The sequence below is a fragment of the Mesocricetus auratus genome, unplaced genomic scaffold, assembly GCF_017639785.1.
Source record: "Mesocricetus auratus isolate SY011 unplaced genomic scaffold, BCM_Maur_2.0 Super-Scaffold_100027, whole genome shotgun sequence".
In the NCBI taxonomy this organism is placed as follows: Eukaryota; Metazoa; Chordata; class Mammalia; order Rodentia; family Cricetidae; genus Mesocricetus; species Mesocricetus auratus.
In genome coordinates, this window is record NW_024429208.1 from 7,260,806 (window position 1) to 7,284,181 (window position 23,376).

The following is a 23,376-nucleotide window of genomic DNA, read 5'->3' on the forward strand; positions in this document are numbered from 1 at the left end:
CCTCTATGCATCTGTCTTAAGTTGTGTTTCCCTAGATGTCTGACCCATGCCCTCTGCTGTGATCGTGGGGTCTCCAGCAGCACCAGGTGAGACTTGAGTCCCTGGAACATGGAGGCTGCCACCACCGCAACCCCGTAGGCACAGCCAAGACAGCCCTACCCATTGCTCCCCCCACACCCCAGGACTGGGGCAGCTGCATCAGGAGTACCCTGCTCGGGGCTCTGCTTCTGCAGGAGATTGGTTTTGAGCTTAGGCTTGACTTCTGGGAAGCAGATGCTAACTAGCCAGGCAGTCTTCACGTGGCTGTGTGTGGTCTGCTTGAGATCGGGGCTCCTGAGCTCTCAGGAATTTGCTTTTGAAGAACAGCGGTGGCCCAGGAACAAGGTTTCAAACAACACTCATTCCCATCTCCAGGACATAGCAGAGACCCTGATGGGTGGGTCAAAAGGGTACACTACAATGTCTCCTGCAGTGTCCTACAGCATGGGAGGACAGGTGACAAGTGAGCATGGTGAGTGTGGCCTGGGCGTGGGCATGCTCTCCTGCTATTGATGAGTGACCTGGGCATGGGCATGCCCTCCTGTTCATGTCTCCCTGTGTCTTCTTGCTTCACTAGGCCACCTAGCCTCCTGAGGTCACCTCACAGTACAGGGTTAAGCCTCCCAGTGGTTCTGAAACAAACCACCCGAGGAAATACACTCAGGACCCTTAGGGGATACCTGGATCTCAGTGCCACTGCAGATGCCCCCCAGACGTACTCTGATGTACCCAAGATGAAGTTATTTCTAAATTAGAGACAGCAAGAGATTGACAGCGTTAGCCACCGATAATTAGAGTGGTCTTGACAAGATGCTGTAATAAAAGTCGGGCAAGTATGGTCTCCCTCCTACTCTTTCAAAGTAGCTTCAGTATTTTCTGATCATGGTTGACCTTGGGTAACGGAAACTGGACAGGATGGAAGAAGGTGCCCAAGACGCCATGAGGAGATAACACCCCTGACTCTGTGTGAGTCTTAAACTCCCCAGTGACCATTCAGTGCCCCACCCTTTCCTGCTTCCATCCTGGAGAGAAGCAAGTTTGTCTTGAGCTCCACTTCCCATTGTCTCCGTGCCAACATGGCCCCTTCATCCAGCAGATGTTTGCAGCCTTTGCAGGGTGCCAGAGGCCAGCGAGGAAGCCAATCCCACGTGCAGCCTGCATGATTGATTCCAAGGGGCAGGGGCTATGCTTCGGCCCTGATGCCATAGAGTCCCTGGCATCAAAGGAAGACAACAGTCTAACCAGGGGTCTCCCCCATCCTGGTCATCAGTGGGTGCAGCCCCAGGCCCCTCCAGCTCAGACGATCACTGCAAAGCAGAGAGCCAGGAAAGCAAGCAGAGAGGCCCCCTTGTTTGACACAGAGCTGCGCACGTCCATACCCTGCTCTGTAAGGCTTCAGGTGTCACAGGCACAGGAACACTCTGGGGCTCTCTAACACAGAGTTGTGCCTGTCACAACACTCCCGCCACCTCTGCCTTTCAGGTCCACGGGTATAGCTCAGGAGTAATGTCACGGAGATGCATTCGGGGACAGCCTTTCCACCATGAGATCTTGCAAAGGGCATGAGTCCGCTCCTGTCTTAGGGTTCCTATTGCTGTGATGAAACACCATGATCAAAGCAGCTTGGGGAGGAAAGGGCTTATTTGGCCTGTTTCCATTCCATTGTTCATTGCTGAAGGAAGTCAGGGCAGGAACTCACACAGGGCAGGAAGCTGCGGGCAGGATCTGATGCAGAGGCCATGGAGGATGCAGCTTACTGGCTTGTTCCCTGTGGCCTTGCTCATCCAGGACCACTGGCCCAGTGATGGCACTACCCACAATCAGCCCAGCCTTCCCATCAATCACTAATTAAGAAAGTGCCCTATGGGCCTGCCTACAGCCCTATCTTACAGAAGAAACTTCTCAATCGAGGCTCCCTTCTCTCGAATGATTTTAGTTCGTGTCAAGTTGACATAAAACTACCCAACCCAACTCCATAGGCAGAACAGCAAACCCTGGCATGAACCCACAGCTCCTTCAATGAGGTCTCTCAATGCAGAAGTGCCGGTCAAAGACAGTCCTTCTCAACCAGTGGATCGTAGCCTAAGACATCGGAAAGCACGGATATTTACATTACGAGTCATAACAGTAGCAGAATCACAGGTACCAAGCAGCAATGGAAATAGTTTTATGTTTGAGGGTCCACAACATGAGGAGCTGTATTAAAGGGTCACGGCATTGAGGTTGAGAACCGCTGGCCCAAACCTTCTTTCCCTGAGCACACTGTACAGCAGTTCTCAGAGTTCCCTGCAAACTTTTCTAATTGGAGTTGGGGGGAGGGATGCAGGCGGAGTCGCCTTTCTGTGGCTTGTCACCAGCACAGTCTCCCCTCCTAGGGAACCTGATTGCCATATCCTTTGCTGGGTGAGATGCATCCTGCTTTGAAAGGACATTGACAAATGCTTGTAGGTGCCCAAGGGTGCCCTCTAGTGGTCACTGGGGCTGCACACTGTGTGGAGCAGATCTAGGAGGCAGATTAGGGTTGGAGGTAGGGTTAGGGAGGTGGGGTTAAAAATTGGAAAGGCTGCTGTGACCAGGCCAATGCTGGCAAGCACAGCTACAGAGAAAAACAAGTATCAATTCCTGTGCCCAGAAAGAAGGCTGGAAATAGAACGTGGTCAGCCTGGAAGGGAGCTAGCCACCTCAGAAGTGACAGGCAGGACCCTGGCAGTACACACTCAAATCTAAGAACAGAAACTCAGATTCTACCTGGGTGGGAAATTAACAGTGTGTGTGTGGAGGGGTAGTTGAGAGTCACACTGTTCGCTCGTCTTTTGCTTACTTGAGGCAGGATCTCACTATGTAGCCCTGCCCTGCCTGTATGTAACTTATTGTCTGACCAAACTGGCTTTGAATTTGCAGGATACTTCTGCCTCTGCCTCCCAAGTGCCCCGATGTATCAAGCAATTTATTGAATCCCCCTTTATAGTATACATGAATTCTGTTCCTTTAGAGAACCCCAGATAAAACACCCCCCCACACACACTGTACCCTCTCCACATTACATTCCATAATCCAGTCTGCACACAAACTTTTGAAAGTGTCATTCATATCTATTAAGTATGACAAGGAAAGGGATGAACCGTCTAGTGGATATGCATTTGTATAACCACACGTGAACAACTACACTGGAATGGACTCCTTGCCTATAGTTCCAGGCTAGGTAAATGCAGGACACTGAGCCACAAAACGAAAACAGCTACCTGCCTGCCTTGGATGCTCCTCTTGTTTTTATTTTTCCTTCCTTCCTTCCTTTTTTTCTTCCTTTCTTTCATCTTTATTTCTTTCCTTCTGTCTCTCTCTTCCTTTCCTTCTGTCTCCCTTTCTATCTCTTTCTTCTTTGTTTCTCTCTCTGGGTCTTTACTTCTTCCTCTATGTCAGGGCTTTGGGACATGTTGTGTCCTGTTGTGTGTGATCCTGGGACAGTGACATCTCACTTCTGACTGCTGCCCTGAGACCTCTAGATGAGGGTCCCAAGTCCAAGGTCACTAAACAGGGTAGAGACCAGGCTCGAGTGCTATGTAAACTGCTCACCTTACATGGAAAGGCACAGAAAATCAGCCATCAAGTTAGATGTCAGCATTTAAAACATCAAAAGTAACGCAGACAGACTCAACAAACAACATGTGAAAACTCTGCCTTTGGAAAACAGTGCCCTACTTGAACACTGTAATCCTGCCGCTGCTCCCAATAAATCTTTATTTATAAAAGCAAGTAGGTGCCACGGAGGAAGGAGCTTTGCTAGCAGCAGGCACAAACATCGGTCTCCAGACTTTACTCTGACAGCCAATGACACTGTTTCCCTTGTGCATAGGGGCTGTCACAGTCACTCTTCCAGTCAGTCTGATATGCTGTCAACGTGAAAACCTGAGTTTTGGCCTTTCAATTGCCAGAGATCACATTGAGTCATTATTGCAAGTGCACTGGTGTTCATGGGGACCAAGGCCTTTTCCAAGGAGAAGAAGCCACGGAACCCCAGCTCAGTGAGAAGCAATGTTTTGTGGCCACTGTGCTGGGTAATTGGGACATAGAGTAGCATGGATGACGTGACCTCCAGAGGGTCCCTGCAGGAGCAGAGCTAAGGATCAGCCATGCAGCACAAGCAGGAGCCTCCACCCCCCCCGGATTCCCATGGTAGGTGCAGAGAAAGACACACAAGGAAAGGAAGACAGGGACCAAACGCTGTGGCACTGGGTAGGGATGTGAGATGCAGACCACTGTAGCTGTGAGCTCACAATATAGTCCACGCCCAGAAGGGGCGTGGTCAAGGGATGGGCACTGGTGAGAACAAAAGGAAGCAAAAGAAAATGTAAGCTCTCTCTTGGAAGCCTGCCATGCTTCTGTTCTTACAGCTTGTGTGGAAGTTCATTCTCTGGTAAATAAATATATTAATCTCCATATTGCATTGACCTCCCTCATCAGATCACTGCTCTCTGCCCTTTCACAAAGGGGAAGGGCACGCCTATAGTGAGGCAGATGTTAAATAGAGAAATACAGACAGGGACAGAATAGTAGATGGTTTTCCTACTTTGCTTTCTTAGTAAGAAAGATGGAAAGGTTTATAAACCTGGCAGGAGAAGGGTTTTTTTTTCAAGACAGAGTTTCTCTGTGGCTTTGGCAGTTGTCCTGGAACTAGCTCTATAGACCAGTCTGGCCTCAAACTCACAGAGATCTGCCTGCCTCTGCCTCCCAAGTGCTGGGATGTGTGCCACCATCGCCCTACAATGAAAGCTGTTTTTGTTGGTTTGTTTGTTTGTTTGTTTGTTTTCTTCTCATCTTATGGAAAAATGTAGTGTGGAAGGTTCTACCTGCCTGCAGTCCTAGTTAGCTCTAACTTAATTTGACAGAGTCTAGAGTCAGCTGTGAAAGCAGTCTCAGTTGAGGGCATTCCCAGGTCAGATGGGCTTTCCTGGGGCTGGGGCAGGGATTGTCTTATTTCATTGATGTAGAATGGCCTAGCCCAAAATGGGTGGCACCATCCCTAAGCCTGGACTTTATAAGGTCAATTCCCCCATGGACCAGGGATACCCTGTCCTTAGTAATGTGTGACCCTTCACCACCACCTCCTCCCCCATGTGACACACAGCAATAAACACAAGAGCAGAGGTCTCTGCAATCAGAACAGCCTTGTGCTGAGTGTGGGGTCTTTATTCTTCAGGGATCCAGGCTTCCATATTGGGCAGCAGCAGAGAGAGCAGAGCAGGGATGAATGCTAGCCTAGGCCACTGCCTCCAGCAGGAGACCAGGGTGCAGAGCTCCCTTCCCAGAAGCTGAACTGTGTTCAAATGTTTATTCTGGAAAGAAAGGAAAGGGTCAAGGTGAATCAGGCCATTCCCCCCAGGAATGCGTAGGATCCAAGGCCAGCACCTGGCCCCATTCTTCCCCAGTCTCAGGGGATGTGAACCATCCAAAGCCTGCAGGAGGCACAGTGCATCCTTGCTGGTATCAATAAACCAGATAACTGGACCCCAGTGGTCCTGGCAGGGTATGTGAGATGGTACCTGGAATGGAGCCAGAGGCAAGTGACCTGCCAATCCTGGTGCAGTAGACAGACCCTGCCACTGCCTCTGACTATACTCAGTCCTCCTTCCTGGCTCTGCTGAAGGAGAAGAGCCTGCACACAGCACACATCCACTCAGCGGGGGCTCAGTAGTCTATTACCCAGGACAAACAGCACATCTGGCCTCCATGGGTGCCAGCCCAGGAAGGTGCCTTGCAGAGATACAACCTCTTAGAAGGTGAACCAGCATTTGGATGTGACAGATGGATCACAGTAGGTGTCCCACTAAGATGTGGCAGGTTAGGCCTGGGTAAAACAGAATTGGCAAGACACCCATGTGCCTGGACATCTGCTGTTTGCACATGGCCTAACCAAGGGAATCTCAAGTATTTTCATTGCTCACACTCCACCCCTAGAGGGAGTAAGAGAGGAAGGAGAGTGGCAGGCACCAGGGCACAAGCACAGTCATCTGGGTCCTGATCTGTTGTGAGCCTGTCACAGGTGACCAGGGACTATAGATGTTCACTATAACAGGCTCAAAATCAGACCAGTGCCACAGCAACATGGTGTCTCTGTTTCACACCAGTGTCCACCGAGTGTGTGTGTGTGTGTGTGCGCACGCGCGCGCGTGAGATTGAGAGAGAGAGACAGAGACAGAGAGACAGAGAGAGACAGAGACAGAGACAGAGAGACAGAGAGAGACAGAGACAGAGACAGAGACAGAGAGACAGAGAGAGACAGAGACAGAGAGACAGAGAGACAGAGAGCCTGCCTGCATGTATGTGTGTGGGGAATGGGGTGGGCAGAAATCAGCCTAAAGTTTTGTTCCTCAGGAGACATTTATTTGGTGTGTGTGTGTGTGTGTGTGTGTGTACATGCATGTGTGTCTCTACATGTATTTGATTTGTGTGTGCGCGCATGTGAAGGGGAGCATGCCAGTGCACAGATAGAGGTCAGAGCACACTTGGTGGCGTCTGTTCCCTTTTAGCATCGAGTGGGTTTCAGGAATGGAATCCGGGTCCTCAGGCTGGGCAGTAGCGCCTTTACCTTGTGAGCCACCTCAATAGTCCTTCCTTGCTATTGAGACAGGGTCTGCACTGGCTTGGATGTCTCCATTAGGCTAGGCCGGCCATCAAACCAGATCTGACTGTCTCTGCATCCCCAGTGATGAGGGTCCAAGCATGACCCTCCACACATGGCTTTTTGACATGGTTTCATGAATCAAACTCATGTCTTCATGCTTGTGTGGGAAGCATTTTACTGACTGGGTCCTCTCCCGGGCCCTCAGAGCACATGATAATATGTCACAGACAGGGTCAGTCGTCTACGGCCATACCACCCTGAACGCGCCCAATCTGGTCTGATCTCGGGAAGCTAAGCAGGGTCGGGCCTGGTTAGTACTTAGTAATTGGATGGGAGACAGGGTCAGTCACTGCTCACTTGCTGCCCTGGGCACTAAGGAACAGTGACAATGCTGTTGTCCTGCTAAGGTCCAGCCACAGGGAAGGACTGGCCTGCCCTGGGTACCACTCGATGGCCTTACCTGTCTGATGCAGAAGAAAGAAGCACCAGGGTGCTCTCAGGATGCTGGAGTCAAAGCAGCAGCCCCGATGGTTGCACTCCTCTTCTGAGATGCCAGGGAAGCCACAGTCTTTCCTGTGTTCTGGTGGGACCTTACACTCGCTTAGAGCTGTCCAAATAAAACCCAGTCAGCTGCCCATCTACACGTTTGGGTTGCCTTCTTGCTTCCTGAGTAACCCTCTCCACCCGTCCTCCTGATTTCAAAGATGGTGACAGTGTTGCCCCATAGGGATGTCTACACAAAAGCAGTTCATTATGAAGTGAAGCTGCCTGGATCTCCCTGACAGCGGAGAGTGGAGATCCTGAGCTAGAATCATTCCGGGACTGCCCTTAGTTCCTTTCTTGGTTGTTTACCAACCCTCCCTGCAACTGACTAGATCCTTTGGCTATCAGGTGAAACCTTTGGAGTGTGTTGCCTTAACAGACCCCTAGCTGCCACCAACCCCAAAGCTAAGAATGCCATCAGTTAACAGCCAAAGCTGTGGCAAAGCCCCTACCCTCTGCTGTATCCCTGAAATCCCCATCTGTGAACTTCACAAATGCCTCAATTTAGGACAGTCTTTTGTTTTCTGCAGACCTTCTTGCAGCAACTTGCATGGTGGAAGGGACAGTTTCCTGGCCACAGCCACTCATCTTGACTGGTGATAAATCTTTTTTTGGTTTGTTTTGTTTTTTTGAGACAGCATCTCATGTAGCCCAGGCTGGCTTTGAACTCGCTCACACTCCTGGATTTGGGAGGATAGCTGTGGTTTGCACATACTGCTGAAAGCTTACCCAAGGAACTTGGAGATTTTCATAGTGCCCCTCACTTGGCTTAACTGTTCCACCTGGTCAGAAAGTCAAACGGGTCTCCACACCCTTCAACTGGCAGAGTCCCTGGGAATCTAGATGCCCTACAATTGTCACTGTTCATGGGAATCCAGGGGTTCGTGAACCCCAAAACACAGTCCTGTCCTTGTTTGACCCATTAGAACTCCCCCTCCAGAGTGGAAAGTGTCCCAGGAGGTTTCATGCCACAGGGAAGGTGGCCATGTGAACTACTCTAATGTCTCTGCTGCAGAATCCACCACAAGGCGGTTAGCTTGACCCGTCCAGTCTGTGACCTTCCTCCATCTCCAGTGTTCCTGCTTCCTGGCCGTGTGTTTATCCATGTGTGGCCTGAAGCCTGCCTCCCCCAACCTGCTAACTGATTGCCCTGTGAACGTGGAATCCCAGTCCTCTCCCACATCTCCCCTGAAACTGCGGGTCCATCTTGCCTTACTTGTTTACTCCAGACCTTGACCTGGAGCCTTAAGCAATTTTTGAAACTTTTGAAACTTCAACCTGGCTCCTCCAAGATGTTCTGACTCAAACGACTTGCTGGGGCAGGAGAGCCCCTCACTCTCTTCACCCTGGTCAGGTGTGACCAGCGAAGGTCACCCACGATGTCTCTGCTCTTAGCCTCCTCTCCCCCAGAACTGTGATTCCGTCGTTTCTCTAAACTATCTGGAGCTTCTTCTGCCTTCTTAACTGCTTATTTTCTGTTCTGGTAACTCGCCAGGATGGTGTGTAAAGACCATCACGGCTCAGAAATCTCCGGTAAGGAAGGGAATGAGAGGCAATGAGCTCCAGCCGTCTCTCCCACCCCAGCCTTGGTTCCCACCCAGCTGCAGACTCTGAGTGAGGAGGAGAGCGGTATGTTCAATCTCACTGAGCCTCCATTATCCTGACTGTGAAATGGGACTAAAGAGCCACTCTGTAGAATTGCTGCAAGAGAAAGGGTGACTGGTGAATGGTAATTAGTTATTAAATTGGTGTAGCACTAGGCAGGTGTTCTGTGTCCCTCTCCCTGCTGAGACCTCCCAGCCTGGCACCCAGGGACCCAGAAAGGTACTTACCCAGGCCCACATACTCTGCACCTATCCCAGAGGACCCTGCAAGCAGGACCAGCAGCATTAGCCACAGGGTTCTGGTCTCCATGGCAGCGGGCAAGCTTCAGGATCAGCACACAGGATGTGCAGGGTCACTGTGAAGGCCTTTTTATACCCATGTTTGCTGGGCTCTGTGGACTCTGACCTGGAGCTCCACCACCTTCTAGAGAATTCCAGAAGACTCCTCCCCCATACTGAGTCAGGGGATGGGGTGGATGTCAGGGAGAGGGACAGGGCTGGGGTGGGGACAGCCATTGCAGAGTCCAGCCTGAGAGCAAGGTCTGTCAATCATTGTATGAGCCTAGTGTGGAAGAATGCTCTGTCAGGCTGCAAGGGACCAAGGGAAATTTAGTCTTGTGGTCCCAACCACCTCCCAGGAGCAATGCAAAGGACCCTGACACCTGAAATCAAGTGACAACTGTGCTGGGTCCCTTGGTTTCTCCCTCATCTGTCGCTCTTAAAGGCAGAAACCCTGGCTCTGCACTATCTCCAGGAAAGCCATTTGTATTATTAATTTCACTTTTAGAAATACCTGAATTACATTTATTCAATGCATTTTAATAAAAATAATATACATTTAGCATTAAAAATCAATTAAAGGAAGTCACCATTATTGTCCAGAGATATACTTTTCAGCACTTCCAGAATCTAGAGTTAAGTGAATTTGTAAAAAAGTAACTATGTGTGTGTGTGTTGGTTGATAGTCACACTGTTTGATCATTTTTGTGCTTGTCTGAGGCAGGGTTTTACTATGTGGCCTGCCCAGCCTATAAGCAGGGCTTTGAATATGCAGAGATCTTTCTGCATCTATCTGTGCAGAAACTTTTGAAAGGGCATTCATTCCTGTTAAGTATGAGAAGTGAAGGGATAAACTACATAATGAATATGTATTTGTCCAAGGCCCAGGGGATGTAGTGGGTGTCTAAGATGCCAGAGCCCCTGCACAAAATCACCAAGAGCAGGAGCCCTCACATGCTGAGTGGCCAGCTGTGTAGTGATGGAATGGACACCTTGCCTATAGTTCCAGGCTAGGTAAATGCAGGACACTGAGCCACAAAACAAAAACAGCTACCTGCCTGCCTAGGATGCCCCTCTTGTTTTTATTTTTACTTCCTTCCTTCCTCCCTTCCTTCCTCCCTTCCTTCCTTCCTTTCTTTCGTCTTTATTTCTTTCCTTCTGTCTGACTTCCTTTCCTTCTGTCTCTCTTCCTTTCTTTCTGTCTCTCTTCTTTGTTTCTCTCTCTCTCTTCTTTGTTTCTCTCTCTCTTCTTTGTTTCTCTCTCTCTCTGTCTCTCTCTCTGTCTGTCTTTCCTGCTTCCATTCTTTCTGTCACCTTGACTTGAGGTTGATTTCTCTGGGAAGATGAAAACTGAATTGAGAAAATGCCTCCATCAGACTCGCCTGCGGGCAAATCAGTGGGGTACTTTCTTGATTACTAATTGACAAGGGACCGTGCGGCCCACTGTGGTACGGCCACCCCTAGGCCAGTGGTCCTGAGATATAGGAGAAAGCAGGCTGAGCAAGCCTAAGGAAGCAGCCAGGAAACAGATTTCTTCATGGCTTTGGCTTCAGTTCTTGTGTCTGGGATCCTGGCATGAGTTCCCTCAGGGTGGACATTAACCTGTAACCAAATCAGCTTTTCCTCCTGGCTCTTTCATGTCCTGGTAGTTATCACAGCAACAGAGAAACAAACTAGGACATAACCTACGTCAGGATGCAATAGAGGGCAGGGCCTGGGTTCAAATGATGAAAACAGGTTTGCAGCCTCCATGAGCACACAGGACCCTGGATAGTCAAAGAAAGAGGCAGGACTCTATTGGAGGACACTTGGCACATCACAGACTCTCACCATCTCTGGACTATTAGCCAGCCTTGTCCCCATCTTCATATGACACTCACAAATGCACACCAAGTGTACAAACACCCACAAGGCAATACAGTAAGACTATGTGTCGGAGCCACAATCCACCCAAGCACCAGATAGGCAGCAGCACCAAGATGGGCTTGGATGGGAGATGTCTATCTTTGGCCTACCTGTGTCCCACAGGTCCCACAGGACATCACAGGCTACAGGGTGACAACGGGCTTGTCAATCACAGCCAGGAAGTGTCAGCACCTAGCTGGCTCAAAACACAGAGTCAGAGGGGATAAAAAACAACACACAGTCCAGAGTTTCTCACGGAAATAGTTGGCTCATGGCTGGACTCTCTCAGGACACAGGGAAATTTAGGAAGCTAGAAAGTAGTTGACAAGAGCTGAGAAGCAGCCCCTCCTCCAGTATGCCAGCAGAGGGCAGTGTGAAGCCATGTGAGTTCCATGCATGGTTTCTGATTCAGTCCTGGTGGGCTCACAGCTGCCTTTACTAAGGCATGGAAGACACTCCCAGACATTCTAGAGTGAACACCAGGGCTCCTGGAGTGTTGTCAGATTGCCTTCAGCTGAGCCCACAGCACCCTCCCCGAGGCTCTGAGTTCCCATGGTCAGGGCCAGGCAGAGGTTGACTGGGGGGGGGGCTGTAAGCAAAGTAAGATGAGGGCCAGGCCTGCTGCACCCCCAAGAGGGCAAGAAGTTCAGTGCACCAGCCCCACAGAGAAAGGGTGCTCCCCTCGAGTGACAGCAACCATGTGGCTTGGCTAAAGACCAGAGAGTGACACGGTGTGGTTGTTCTATGAGCTTCAGACAGGAAGGTGGGCAGTGTGGATGAACCGTGACAGGTTAGTGGAGCCAAACTGGAACCCTGAAGTTCAGATCCTATGGGTCCTTTTTACAAACAGCCGCTCTGGAACTGGGTTTGCATTCATCTGTGTAATGCAAACACGGACGTTACAAGTCAGAGGATTCCTAAAGGCCTGGGGGTACCTAACCTCCAAGGTTAACCAAATCTGACCTCCCACCTGTGTGTGAGAACACAGAACCTGACCCCTCCTGGAGCTTGGAAGGCCCTGAGCTGTTAACCCTGGCATGGGCCTCCTCTATCAGTTTCCATGCATTCACCACAGCAGGCACTGGTGACTCCCCCGTGGGGACCTCTGTGACCCTGCTCTCTTATTTCCAGGAATGCTTTAATTGGACTTACAGACACTGAGGTGACACCTCGGCAATGGGACATGACAGAAGCTTTCCCTACACTTGGGCTTACTGGCCAGCTCCCCTGGGTCTCTGCCTTCAGCAAGCAGAGCAGGAAAAGGGTGAAGGAAGTCAGGCACCTACCCCACCTGAAAATGGGGGGGGGGTGGACACCGGAGAGCTCAGTGCTCAAGCTCACAATTCAGACAGCATTAAAACTGAGAGGCAGGCTGGAGACAGTTTAGTAGTTAAGACTGAGGTGAACCTCAGTGTCCTTCCTGATATTAGCAGGAGGACAGCATGAAGGGCTCCTTGGGGTTCTAAACAGGGACATCCTGGTACCCCCACTCTATGTCAGGGCTTTGGGACATGTTGTGTCCTGTTGTGTGTGAGCCTGGGGCAGTGACATCTCACTTCTGACTGCTGCCCTGAGAACTCTAGGCCGGGGTCCCAAGTCCAAGGTCACAAAGCAGTGTAAGGACCACGCTCAAGCACCATGTAACCTGTTAACCTTGCATGGAAAGGCACAGAAAATCAGCCATCAAGTTAGATGTCAGCATTTAAAACATCAAAAGTAACGCAGACAGACTCAACAAACAACATGTGAAAACTCTGCCTTTGGAAAACAGTGTCCTACATGAACAATGTAATCCTGACGCTGCTCCCAATAAATCTTTATTTATAAAAGCAAGTAGGTGCCACGGAGGAAGGAGCTTTGCTAGCAGCAGGCACAAACATCGGTCTCCAGACTTTACTCTGACAGCCAATGACACTGTTTCCCTTGTGCATAGGGGCTGTCACAGTCACTCTTCCAGTCAGTCTGATATGCTGTCAACGTGAAAAGCTGAGTTTTGGCCTTTCAATTGCCAGAGATCACATTGAGTCATTATTGCAAGTGCACTGGTGTTCATGGGGACCAAGGCCTTTTCCAAGGAGAAGAAGCCACGGAACCCCAGCTCAGTGAGAAGCAATGTTTTGTGGCCACTGTGCTGGGTAATTGGGACATAGAGTAGCATGGATGACGTGACCTCCAGAGGGTCCCTGCAGGAGCAGAGCTAAGGATCAGCCATGCAGCACAAGCAGGAGCCTCCACCCCCCGGATTTCCATAGTGGGTGCAGAGAAAGACACACAAGGAAAGAAAGACAGGGACCAAACGCTGTGGCACTGGGTAGGGATGTGAGATGCAGACCACTGTAGCTGTGAGCTCACAATATAGTCCACGCCCAGAAGGGGCGTGGTCAAGGGATGGGCACTGGTGAGAACAAAAGGAAGCAAAAGAAAATGTAAGCTCTCTCTTGGAAGCCTGCCATGCTTCTGTTCTTACAGCTTGTGTGTAAGTTCTTTCTCTGGTAAATAAATATATTAATCTCCATATTGCATTGACCTCCCTCATCAGATCACTGCTCTCTGCCCTTTCACAAAGGGGAAGGGCACGCCTATAGTGAGGCAGATGTTAAATAGAGAAATACAGACCGGGACAGAATAGTAGATGGTTTTCCTACTTTGCTTTCTTAGTAAGAAAGATGGAAAGGTTTGTAAGCCTGGCAGGAGAAGGGTTTTTTTGTTTGTTTGTTTGTTTTAGAGACAGAGTTTCTCTGTTGCTTTGGCAGTTGTCCTGGAACTAGCTCTGTAGACCAGTCTGGCCTCAAACTCACATGATCTGCCTGCCTCTGCTCCCAAGTGCTGGGATGTGTGCCCCCATCGCCCTACAATGAATGCTGTTTTTGTTGGTTTGTTAGTTTATTTGTTTGTTTGTTTTATTCTCATCTTATAGAAAAATGTAGTGTAGAAGGTTCTACCTGCCTGCAGTCCTAGTTAGCTCTAACTCAGTTTGACAGAGTCTAGAGTCAGCTGTGAAAGCAGTCTCAGTTGAGGGCATTCCCAGGTCAGATGGGCCTTCCTGGGGCTGGGGCAGGGATTGTCTTATTTCTTCATTGATATAGTATAGCCCAGTACCATGGGTGGCACCATCCCTAAGCCTGGACTTTATAAGAAAGTCAACTGAGCAGAGCCCAAGACTGCCCGCAGCAAGCTTCCTTCCTGGTTTCTGCTTCAAGTTCCTGTTTGAGTTACTTCAGTGATGGGACTGGGACCTGGAAAGGTCAGGCAGATAAACCCTTCCTCCCTTGAGTTGATTGGGGTCAGAGTGTTTCATTACAGAAATAGAGGGGACTAGGACCCTCACCTTGAGGGCTCCTGGCTGGAGGCTCTGGCTCTCAGTGTGTTGCAGGAACTCAGGGTCAGTTCCCCATGGGCCAGGGATACCCTGTCCTCAGTGATGTGTGACCCTTCACCACCACCTCCCCCCAAGAGTGACACACAGAAATATACACAAGAGCAGATGTGATAGAAAAATAAGTAACTAAAAGACATAAACGTTTAGGCTGTGACAAAGAAAGAGAGAAAACCCCTTGACCAGAGAATATGTGACCAGAGACCACAGATGGCTCCCAGGAGGAAAGGAAGCTGGAACCCACGAGCAGCTGTGTCAACATCTGCCCCTGCTCCCTTGTCTTGAGAGAACTGAAAACCAGATGGCCTCTTCCCTACCAGTTGTAAAACTTTTAGATCACAAGATGTGCCAATTAATTTTACCTGACCAGGTGACACTTACTGCGTTCTTCAAGGCTCTTTGTTTTCTGATAACCTTGTATGTAAACTTTGTGTGCTAAGTAATCTCTGTAACCATGGAATCCTTGGGAACTGAGACTTGCAATCTTATGATCACTCTCCCACTTCTTTAAAAATGCCTTGTAATTCCAAGACAGGGCCTTACTCTCCCCATAGAGTAGAAGGGTCCAAGCTAGTTAGTTTAGAATGAAAATCTTTTGTGCCTGTATTGGAGTGTCAGTAACTCCTTGGAGTCTTGGGGTGTCTCTCTCTCTCTGGGCACAACACAGAGGTCTCTGCAATCAGAGCAGCCTTGTGCTGAGTGTGGGGTCTTTATTCTTCAGGACTCTAGGCTCCTATATTGGGCAGCAGCAGAGAGAGCAGAGCAGGGATGAGTGCTTCCCTCGGCCAAAGTATCCAGCAAGAGTCCAGGGTATAGAACTCCCGTCCCAGAGGCTGGACTGTGTCCAAATGTTTATTCTGGAAAGAAAGGAAAGGGTCAAGGTGAATCAGGTCATTCCCTCCTCCCATCCCCAGGGCTCTCTGGCTTCCAAGGCCAGCACCTGACTGCCTTCTTCCCCAGTCTCAGGTGATATGAACCTTCCAAAGCCTGCAAGAGGCACAGTGCATCCTTGCTGGCATCACCAAACCAGATAACTGGACCCTCAGTGGTCCTGGCAGGGGTATGTGAGATGGAACCTGGAATGGAGCCAGAGAAAAGTGACCTGCCAATCCTGGGGGAGTAGACAGACCATGCCACTGCCTCTGACTATACTCAGGCCTCCTTCCTGGCTCTGCTGAAGGAGAGGAGCCTGCACACAGCACACATCCACTCAGCGGGGGCTCAGTAGTCTGTTACCCAGGCCAAACAGCACATCAGGCCTCCATGGGTGCCAGCCCAGGAAGGTACAACCTCTTGCAGAGATACAACCTCTTAGAAGGTGAACCAGCATTTGGATGTGACAGATGGCTCACAGTGGATGTCCCACTAAGATGTGGCAGTTTAGGCCTGGGTAAAACAGAATTGGCAAGACACCCATGTGCCTGGACATCTGCTGTTTGCACATGGCCTAACCATGGGAGCCTCAGGGTATTTGCTTTGCTCACACTCCACCCCTAGAGGGAGTAAGAGAGGCAGGAGAGTGGGGGGCACCAGGGTCCTGATCTGGGTCATCTGGGTCCTGATCTGCTGTGAGCCTGTCACAGGTGACCAGGGACTATAGATGTTCACTATAACAGGCTCAAAATCAGACCAGTGCCAAAGCAACATGGTGTCTCTGTTTCATACCAGTTTCCACCGTGTGTGTGTGTGTGTGTGTGTGTGTGTGTGTGTGTGTGTCTACATGTATTTGATTTGTGTGTGCACGCATGTGAAGGGGAGCATGCCAGTGCACAGATGGAAGTCAGAGCACACTTGGTGGCGTCTGCTCCCTTTCAGAACCATATGGGTTTCAGGAATGGACTCCAGATCCTACCTTGCTATTGAGACAGGTTCTGTATTGGCATGTATCTGGCCATTAGGCTAAGCTGGCTGGCCATCAAACCCCAGAGATCTGACTGTCTCTGAGTCCCTATCGATGAGGGCACAAGCATGAACCTCCACACATGGCTTTTTGACATGGTTACATGAATCAAACATATGTCCTCATGCTTGTGTGGGAAGCATTTTACTGACTGGGTCCTTCCCAGGCCCTCGGAGCTCATGATTATATGTTACAGACAGGGTCAGTCACTGCTCACTTGCTGCCTGGGCGCTAAGTCCCTGCTATGAGGTTTCCCCCGTGAGGCCTCCAACAAGGAACAGTGACAATGCTGTTGCCCTGCTAAGGTCCAGCCACAGGGAAGCACTGGCCTGCCCTGGGTACCACTTACCTGTCTGATGCAGAGGAAAGAAGCACCAGGGTGCTCTCTGGATGCGGGAGTCAAAGCAGCAGCCCCGATGGTTGCACTCCTCTTCTGAGATGCCAGGGAAGCCACAGTCTTTCCTGTGTTCTGGTGGGACCTTACACTCGCTTAGAGCTGTCCAAATAAAACCCAGTCAGCTGCCCGTCTACACGTTTGGGTTACCTTCTTGCTTCCTGAGTAACCCTCTCCACCCGTCCTCCTGATTTCAAAGATGGTGACAGTGTTGCCCCATAGGGATGTCTACACAAAAGCAGTTCATTATGAAGTGAAGCTGCCTGGATCTCCCTGACAGCGGAGAGTGGAGATCCTGAGCTAGAATCATTCCGGGGCTGCCCTTAGTTCCTTTCTTGGTTGTTTACCACCCCTTGCTGCACCTGACTAGATCCTTTGGCTATCAGGTGAAACCTTTGGAGTGTGTTGCCTTAACAGACCCCTAGCTGCCACCAACCCCAAAGCTAAGAATGCCATCAGTTAATAGCCAAAGCTGTGGCAAAGCCCCTACCCTCTGCTGTATCCCTGAAATCCCCATCTGTGAACTTCACAAATGCCTCAGTTTAGGACAGTCTTTTGTTTTCTGCAGACCTTCTTGCAGCAACTTGCATGGTGGAAGGGACAGTTTCCTGGCCACAGCCACTCATCTTGACTGGTGATAAATCTTTGTTTTTAGAGGCAGGATATCATGTAGCCCAAGCTGGCCTTGAACTGGCTGCACACTCATGGAATTAAAAGGATAGCTGTGGTTTGCAATACTGCTGGATGCTAACCCAAGGAACTTGGCCATTTGCATGGTGTCCTTTGATTGGCTTATTCATCTCACCTGGTCAGAATGTCATACATAGGTCCCCGAAGTCTCGATGCCCTTCAACTGGAAGGGTTCCTGGGTATCCAGGGGCTCCTTTTCCCCAAATAAAGGTCCCTTCCTTGTTTGATGCATAAGAACTCCCCCTCCAGAGTGGAAAGTGTCCCAGGAGGTTTCATGACTTTGGGAAGGTCGCCATCTGAACTATTCTAATGTCTCTGCTGCAGAATCCATCACAAGGTGGTTAGCTTGTCCCATCCAGGCTGTGACCTTCCTCCATCTCCAGTGTTCCTGCTTCATGGTCCTGTGTTTATCCACGTGTGACCCTGACCCTGCCACCTCCCACCCACTAACTGATTTCCACTATAAAAGTGGAATCCAGAAACCTTCTACATCTCCCCTAAACTGCGGGTCCACCTTGCCTTATTTGTTTACTCCAGACCTTGACCTGGGGCCTTAAGGGACCTTTTGAAACTTCAACCTGGCTCCTCCTCCAAGATGTTCTGATGTAACTGACAGCCTGGGGCAGCTGAGTTGCACAGTCCCCAGGTGACTCCCTCTCTTCTCCCTGGTCAGGTGTGACCAGCGAAGGAGGACCAAACAGTTGTGGCACTGGGTAGGGATGTGACGTGCTGACCACTGCTCTGTGTCTTTGATAAACGGGGGTCACCTATAGTGAGGCAGATGTTAAATAGATGATACAAACCAGGACAGAAGAGTAGATGGTCTTCCTACTTTGCTTTCTTAATAAGAAAGATGTAAAGATTTGTAAACCTTGTAGGAGAGGTGTTTTATATTAGTTTGTTAGTTTATTTGTTTGCTTTCTTCTCATCTTAAATAGAAAATGAGGTGTGGAAGGTTCTGCTGTCCTGCTGTCCTAGTCAGCTCTAACTCAGTTTGACAGAGTCTAGAGTCAGCTGTGAAAGCAGTCTCAGTTGAGGGCATTCCCAGGTCAGATGGGCCTTCCTGGGGCTGGGGCAGGGATTGTCTTATTTCTTCATTGATATAGAAGGCCACGCCCACCATGGGTGGCACCATCCCTATTTCTGAGCTTCATAACCACGTCAACTGGTCGGGAACCCAAGACTGCCAGCAGGAGGCATCCTTCCTGGTTTCTGCTTCAATTTCCTGCTTGAGTTCCCTCAGTGATGGGACTGTGACCTGGAAATGCCAGCCAGACAACCCCTTCCTCCCCAGAGTTGATTTGCATCACACCATTTCATTACAGAGGGGAGTAGGATGCTCGCCTTGAGGGCTCCTGTGTGTTGCAGGAACTCAGGGTCAGTTCCCCATGGGCCCGGGATAACCCTGTCCTCAGTGAAGTGTGACCCTTCACCACCACCTCCCCCCAAGAGTGACACGCAGAAATAAACACAAGAGCAGATGTCTCAGCAATCAGAGCAGCCTTGTGCTGAGTGTGGGGTCTTTATTCTTCAGGACTCCAGGCTCCTATATTGGGCAGCAGCAGAGAACAGAGCAGGGATGAACGCTGGCCTTGGCTGCTGCCTCCAGCAGGAGACCAGGGTGCAGAGCTCCCTTCCCAGAGCTTGGATTGCTTCAAAATGTGCATTCTGGGAACAAAAGAAAGGTCAAGATGAGTGGGTCATCCCCAACCAGGGCTCTCTGGCTTCCAAGGCCAGCACCTGACTGCCTTCTTCCCCAGTCTCAGGGGATGTGAACCATCCAAAGCCTGCAAGAGGCACAGTGCATCCTTGCTGGCATCACCAAACCAGATAACTGGACCCCAATGGTCCGGGCAGGGTATGTGAGATGGTACCTGGAATGGAGCCAGAGGCAAGTGACCTGCCAATCCTGGGGGAGTAGACAGACCATGCCACTGCCTCTGACTATACTCAGGCCTCCTTCCTGGCTCTGCTGAAGGAGAGGAGCCTGCACACAGCACACATCCACTCAGCGGGGGCTCAGTTACCCAGGCCAAACAGTATATCAGGCCTCCATGGGTGCCAGCCCATGCAGAGATACAACCTCTTAGAAGGTGAACCAGCATTTGGATGTGACAGATGGCTCACAGTAGATGTCCCACTAAGATGCGGCGGTTTAGGCCTGGGTAAATCAGAATTGGCAAGACATCCTTGTGCCTGGACATCTGCTGTTTGCACATGGCCTAACCAAGGGAATCTCAAGTATTTTCCTTGCTCACACTCCACCCCTAGAGGGAGTAAGAGAGGAAGGAGAGTGGGGGGCACCAGGGCACAAGCACAGTCATCTGGGTGCTGATCTGCTGTGAGCCTGTCACAGGTGACCAGGGACTATAGAAGTTCACTATAACAGACTCAAAAGCAGACCAGCTACAAGGTGTCTCTGTTTCACACCAGTTTCCACCGTGTGTGTGTGTGTGTGTGTGTGTGTGTGTGAGAGAGAGAGAGAGAGAGAGAGAGAGACAGAGAGAGACAGAGAGAGAGAGAGAGAGAGAGAGAGAGAGAGAGAGAGAGAGAGAGAGAGAGAGAGAGAGAGAGAGAGAGAGAGAGACATCCTGGATGTATGTGTGTTGGGGAGAGGTGGGCAGAAGTCAGCCTAAAGTTTTGTTCCTCAGGAGACATTTGCTTGTGTGTGTGTGTGTGTGTGTGTGTGTGTGAGAGAGAGAGAGAGAGAGAGAGAGAGAGAGAGAGACAGAGACAGAGAGACAGAGAGACAGAGAGAGAGAGACAGAGACAGAGACAGAGAGACAGAGAGACAGAGAGACAGAGAGACAGAGAGCCTGCCTGCATGTATGTGTGTGGGGAATGGGGTGGGCAGAAATCAGCCTAAAGTTTTGTTCCTCAGGAGACATTTGTTTGGTGTGTGTGTGTGTGTGTGTGTGTGTGTGTCTGTGTGTGTGTGTACATGCATGTGTGTCTCTATATATATTTGATTTGTGTGTGCGCGCATGTGAAGGGGAGCATGCCAGTGCACAGATGGAGGTCAGAGCACACTTGGTGGCGTCTGTTCCCTTTTAGCATCGCGTGGGTTTCAGGAATGGAATCCGGGTCCTCAGGCTGGGCAGCAGCCCCTTTATCTTGTGAGCCACCTCAATAGTCATGCTTTGCTATTGCGACAGGGTCTGCACTGGCATGGATGTCTCCATTAGGCTAGGCTTGCCATCAAACCAGATCTGACTGTCTCTGCCTCCCCAGTGATGAGGGTCCAAGCATGACCCTCCACACATGGCTCTTTGACATGGTTTCATGAATCAAACTCATGTCTTCATGCTTGTGTGGGAAGCATTTTACTGACTGGGTCCTCTCCCAGGCCCTCAGAGCACATGATTATATTTTATAGATAGGGCCAACCTGGCCCCTTGCTGCCCTGAGCACAAAGCCCCTGATAGGAGGTCTCCCATGTGAGTCCTCCAACAAGGAACAGTGACAATGCTGTTGTCCTGCTAAGGTCCAGCCACAGGGAAGTTCAGGGCTGCCCTGGGTACCACCGGGTGACCTTACCTGTCTCCTGCAGGGGCTTGAAGCACCAGGGCACATTCCGGATGCTGGAGTCGAAGCAGCAGCCCCGGTTATTACACTGCTCTTCCGTGACACTGGGGTAGCCACAGTCCACCCTGGCTTTCGCCGGGACCATACACTGACTTGGAGCTGTGCAAATGGAAGCCAGTCAGCTGCCCGTCTACACGTTTGGGTTGCCTTCTTGCTTCCTGAGTAACCCTCTCCACCCGTCCTCCTGATTTCAAAGATAGTGACAGTGTTGCCCCATAGGGGATGCCTACACAAAAGCAGTTCATTATGAAGTGAGGCTCCCTGGATCTCCCTGACAGCGGAGAGTGGAGATCCTGAGCTAGACTCATTCCGGGGCTGCCCTTAGTTCCTTTCTTGGTTGTTTACCACCCCTCCCTGCAACTGACTAGATCCTTTGGCTATCAGGTGAAACCTTTGGAGTGTGTTGCCTTAACAGACCCCTAGCTGCCACCAACCCCAAAACCAAGAATGCCATCAGTTAATAGCCAAGCTCCCACCCTCTGCTGTATCCCTGAAATCCCCATCTGTGAACTTCACAAATGCCTCAGTTTAGGACAGTCTTTTGTTTTCTGCAGACCTTCTTGCAGCAACTTGCATGGTGGAAGGGACAGTTTCCTGGCCACAGTCACTCATATTGACTTGTGATAAATCTTTTTTTGGTTTGTTTTGTTTTTTTTGAGACAGCATCTCATGTAGCCCAGGCTGGCTTTGAACTTGCTCACACTCCTGGATTCGGGAGGATAGCTGTGGTTTGCACATACTGCTGAAAGCTAACCCAAGGAACTTGGAGATTTGCATAGTGCCCCTCACTTGGCTTAACTATTCCACCTGGTCAGAAAGTCATAAACGGGTCTCCACACCCTTCAACTGGCAGAGTCCCTGGGAATCTAGATGCCCTACAATTGTCACTGTTCATGGGAATCCAGGGGCTCCTGAACCCCAAAACACAGTCCCGTCCTTGTTTGACCCATTAGAACTCCCCCTCCAGAGTGGAAAGTGTCCCAGGAGGTTTCATGCCACAGGGAAGGTGGCCATGTGAACTACTCTAATGTCTCTGCTGCAAAATGCACCACAAGGCAGTTAGCTTGTCCCGGTCAGTCTGTGACCTTCCTCCATCTCCAGTGTTCCTGCTTCCTGGCCGTGTGTTTATCCATGTGTGACCCGAAGCCTGCCTCCCCCAACCCTCTAACTGATTTCCCCTGTGAAAGTGGAGACCCAGCAACCTTCTCCATCTCCCCCACCTCACTGGATCCATCATGCCTTCCTCAGCTACTCCAGACCTTGAAATGGGGCCCTAAGTGGCCTTTTCAAAGCTTCAACCTGGCATCAGCTACCGGATGCTTTTACATGCCTGGGATATGTCTTCACCCTGGTCAGGTGTGACCAGCGAAGGTCACATTCGATGTCTCTGCTCTTGGCCTCCTCTCCCCCAGATCTGTGACTCAGTCATTTCTCTAAACTATCTGGAGCTTCTACCACCTTCTTAACTGCTTCCGTTTTGTTCTGGTAACAGGATGGTGTGTAAAGACCATCACGGCTCAGAAAAGACCATCACGGCTCAGAAATCTCCGGTAAAGAAGGGAATGAGAGACAATGAGCTCCAACCATCCCCCAACCCAAACTTTTTCCCCACACAGTTGTAGACTCTGGCTGAGGAGAGAGGCATGTTCAATCTCAATGAGCCTCCATTATCCTGACTGTGAAATGGGACTAAAGAGCCATTCCGTAGAACTGTTGCAAGAAAAAGGGTGACTGGTGAATGGTAATTAGTTATTAAATTGGTGTAGCACTAGGCAGGTGTTCTGTGTCCCTCCCCCTGCTAAGACCTCCCAGCCTGGCACCCAGGGGCCCAGATAGGTACTTACCCAGGCCCACATACTCTGCACCTATCCCAGAGCACCCTGCAAGCAGGACCAGCAGCATTAGCCACAGGGTTCTGGTCTCCATGGCAGCGGGCAAGCTTCAGGATCAGCACACAGGATGTGCAGGGTCACTGTGAAGGCCTTTTTATACCCATGTTTGCTGGGCTCTGTGGACTCTGACCTGGAGCTCCACCACCTTCTGTCCTGGAGAATTCCAGAAGACTCCTCCCCCATACTGAGTCAGGGGATGGGGTGGATGTCAGGGAGAGGGACAGGGCTGGGGTGGGGACAGCCACTGCAGAGTCCAGCCTGAGAGCAAGGTCTGTCAGTCATTGTATGAGCCTAGTGTGGAAGAAGGCTGTATCAGGCTGCAAGAGACCAAGGGACATTCAGTCTTGTGGTCCCAACCACCTCCCAGGTGCAATGCAAAGGACCCTGACACCTGAAATCAAGTGACAACTGTGCTGGGTCCCTTGGTTTCTCCCTCATCTGTCGCTCTTAAAGGCAGAAACCCTGGCTCTGCACTATCTCCAGGAAAGCCATTTGTATTATTAGCTACACTTTAAGAAATACCTGAATTACATTTATCCGGTGTACT

The 23,376-nt window shown here is 50.4% G+C and overlaps 2 protein-coding genes across 2 annotated transcripts; both read right to left on the bottom strand.

The window, feature by feature from the left end:
- Positions 1 to 5,189: 5,189 nt before the first annotated feature.
- On the bottom strand, positions 5,190 to 9,158 carry LOC101828269 (trefoil factor 3-like). The gene is made up of 3 exons (XM_040732260.1): positions 9,037 to 9,158; positions 7,122 to 7,268; positions 5,190 to 5,372 (listed from the first exon to the last, which is right to left on the bottom strand). Exons 1-3 carry the CDS (start codon positions 9,116 to 9,118, stop codon positions 5,368 to 5,370), a joined length of 234 nt encoding a protein of 77 aa, XP_040588194.1. The 5' UTR covers positions 9,119 to 9,158; the 3' UTR covers positions 5,190 to 5,367.
- A 9,677-nt stretch (positions 9,159 to 18,835) lies between these two features.
- LOC101828538 (trefoil factor 3) lies at positions 18,836 to 22,928 on the bottom strand. The gene is made up of 3 exons (XM_040732398.1): positions 22,782 to 22,928; positions 20,890 to 21,036; positions 18,836 to 19,020 (listed from the first exon to the last, which is right to left on the bottom strand). The coding sequence occupies exons 1-3, from the start codon at positions 22,861 to 22,863 to the stop codon at positions 19,007 to 19,009; spliced, it is 243 nt and encodes an 80-aa protein (XP_040588332.1). The 5' UTR covers positions 22,864 to 22,928; the 3' UTR covers positions 18,836 to 19,006.
- Positions 22,929 to 23,376: the final 448 nt, after the last annotated feature.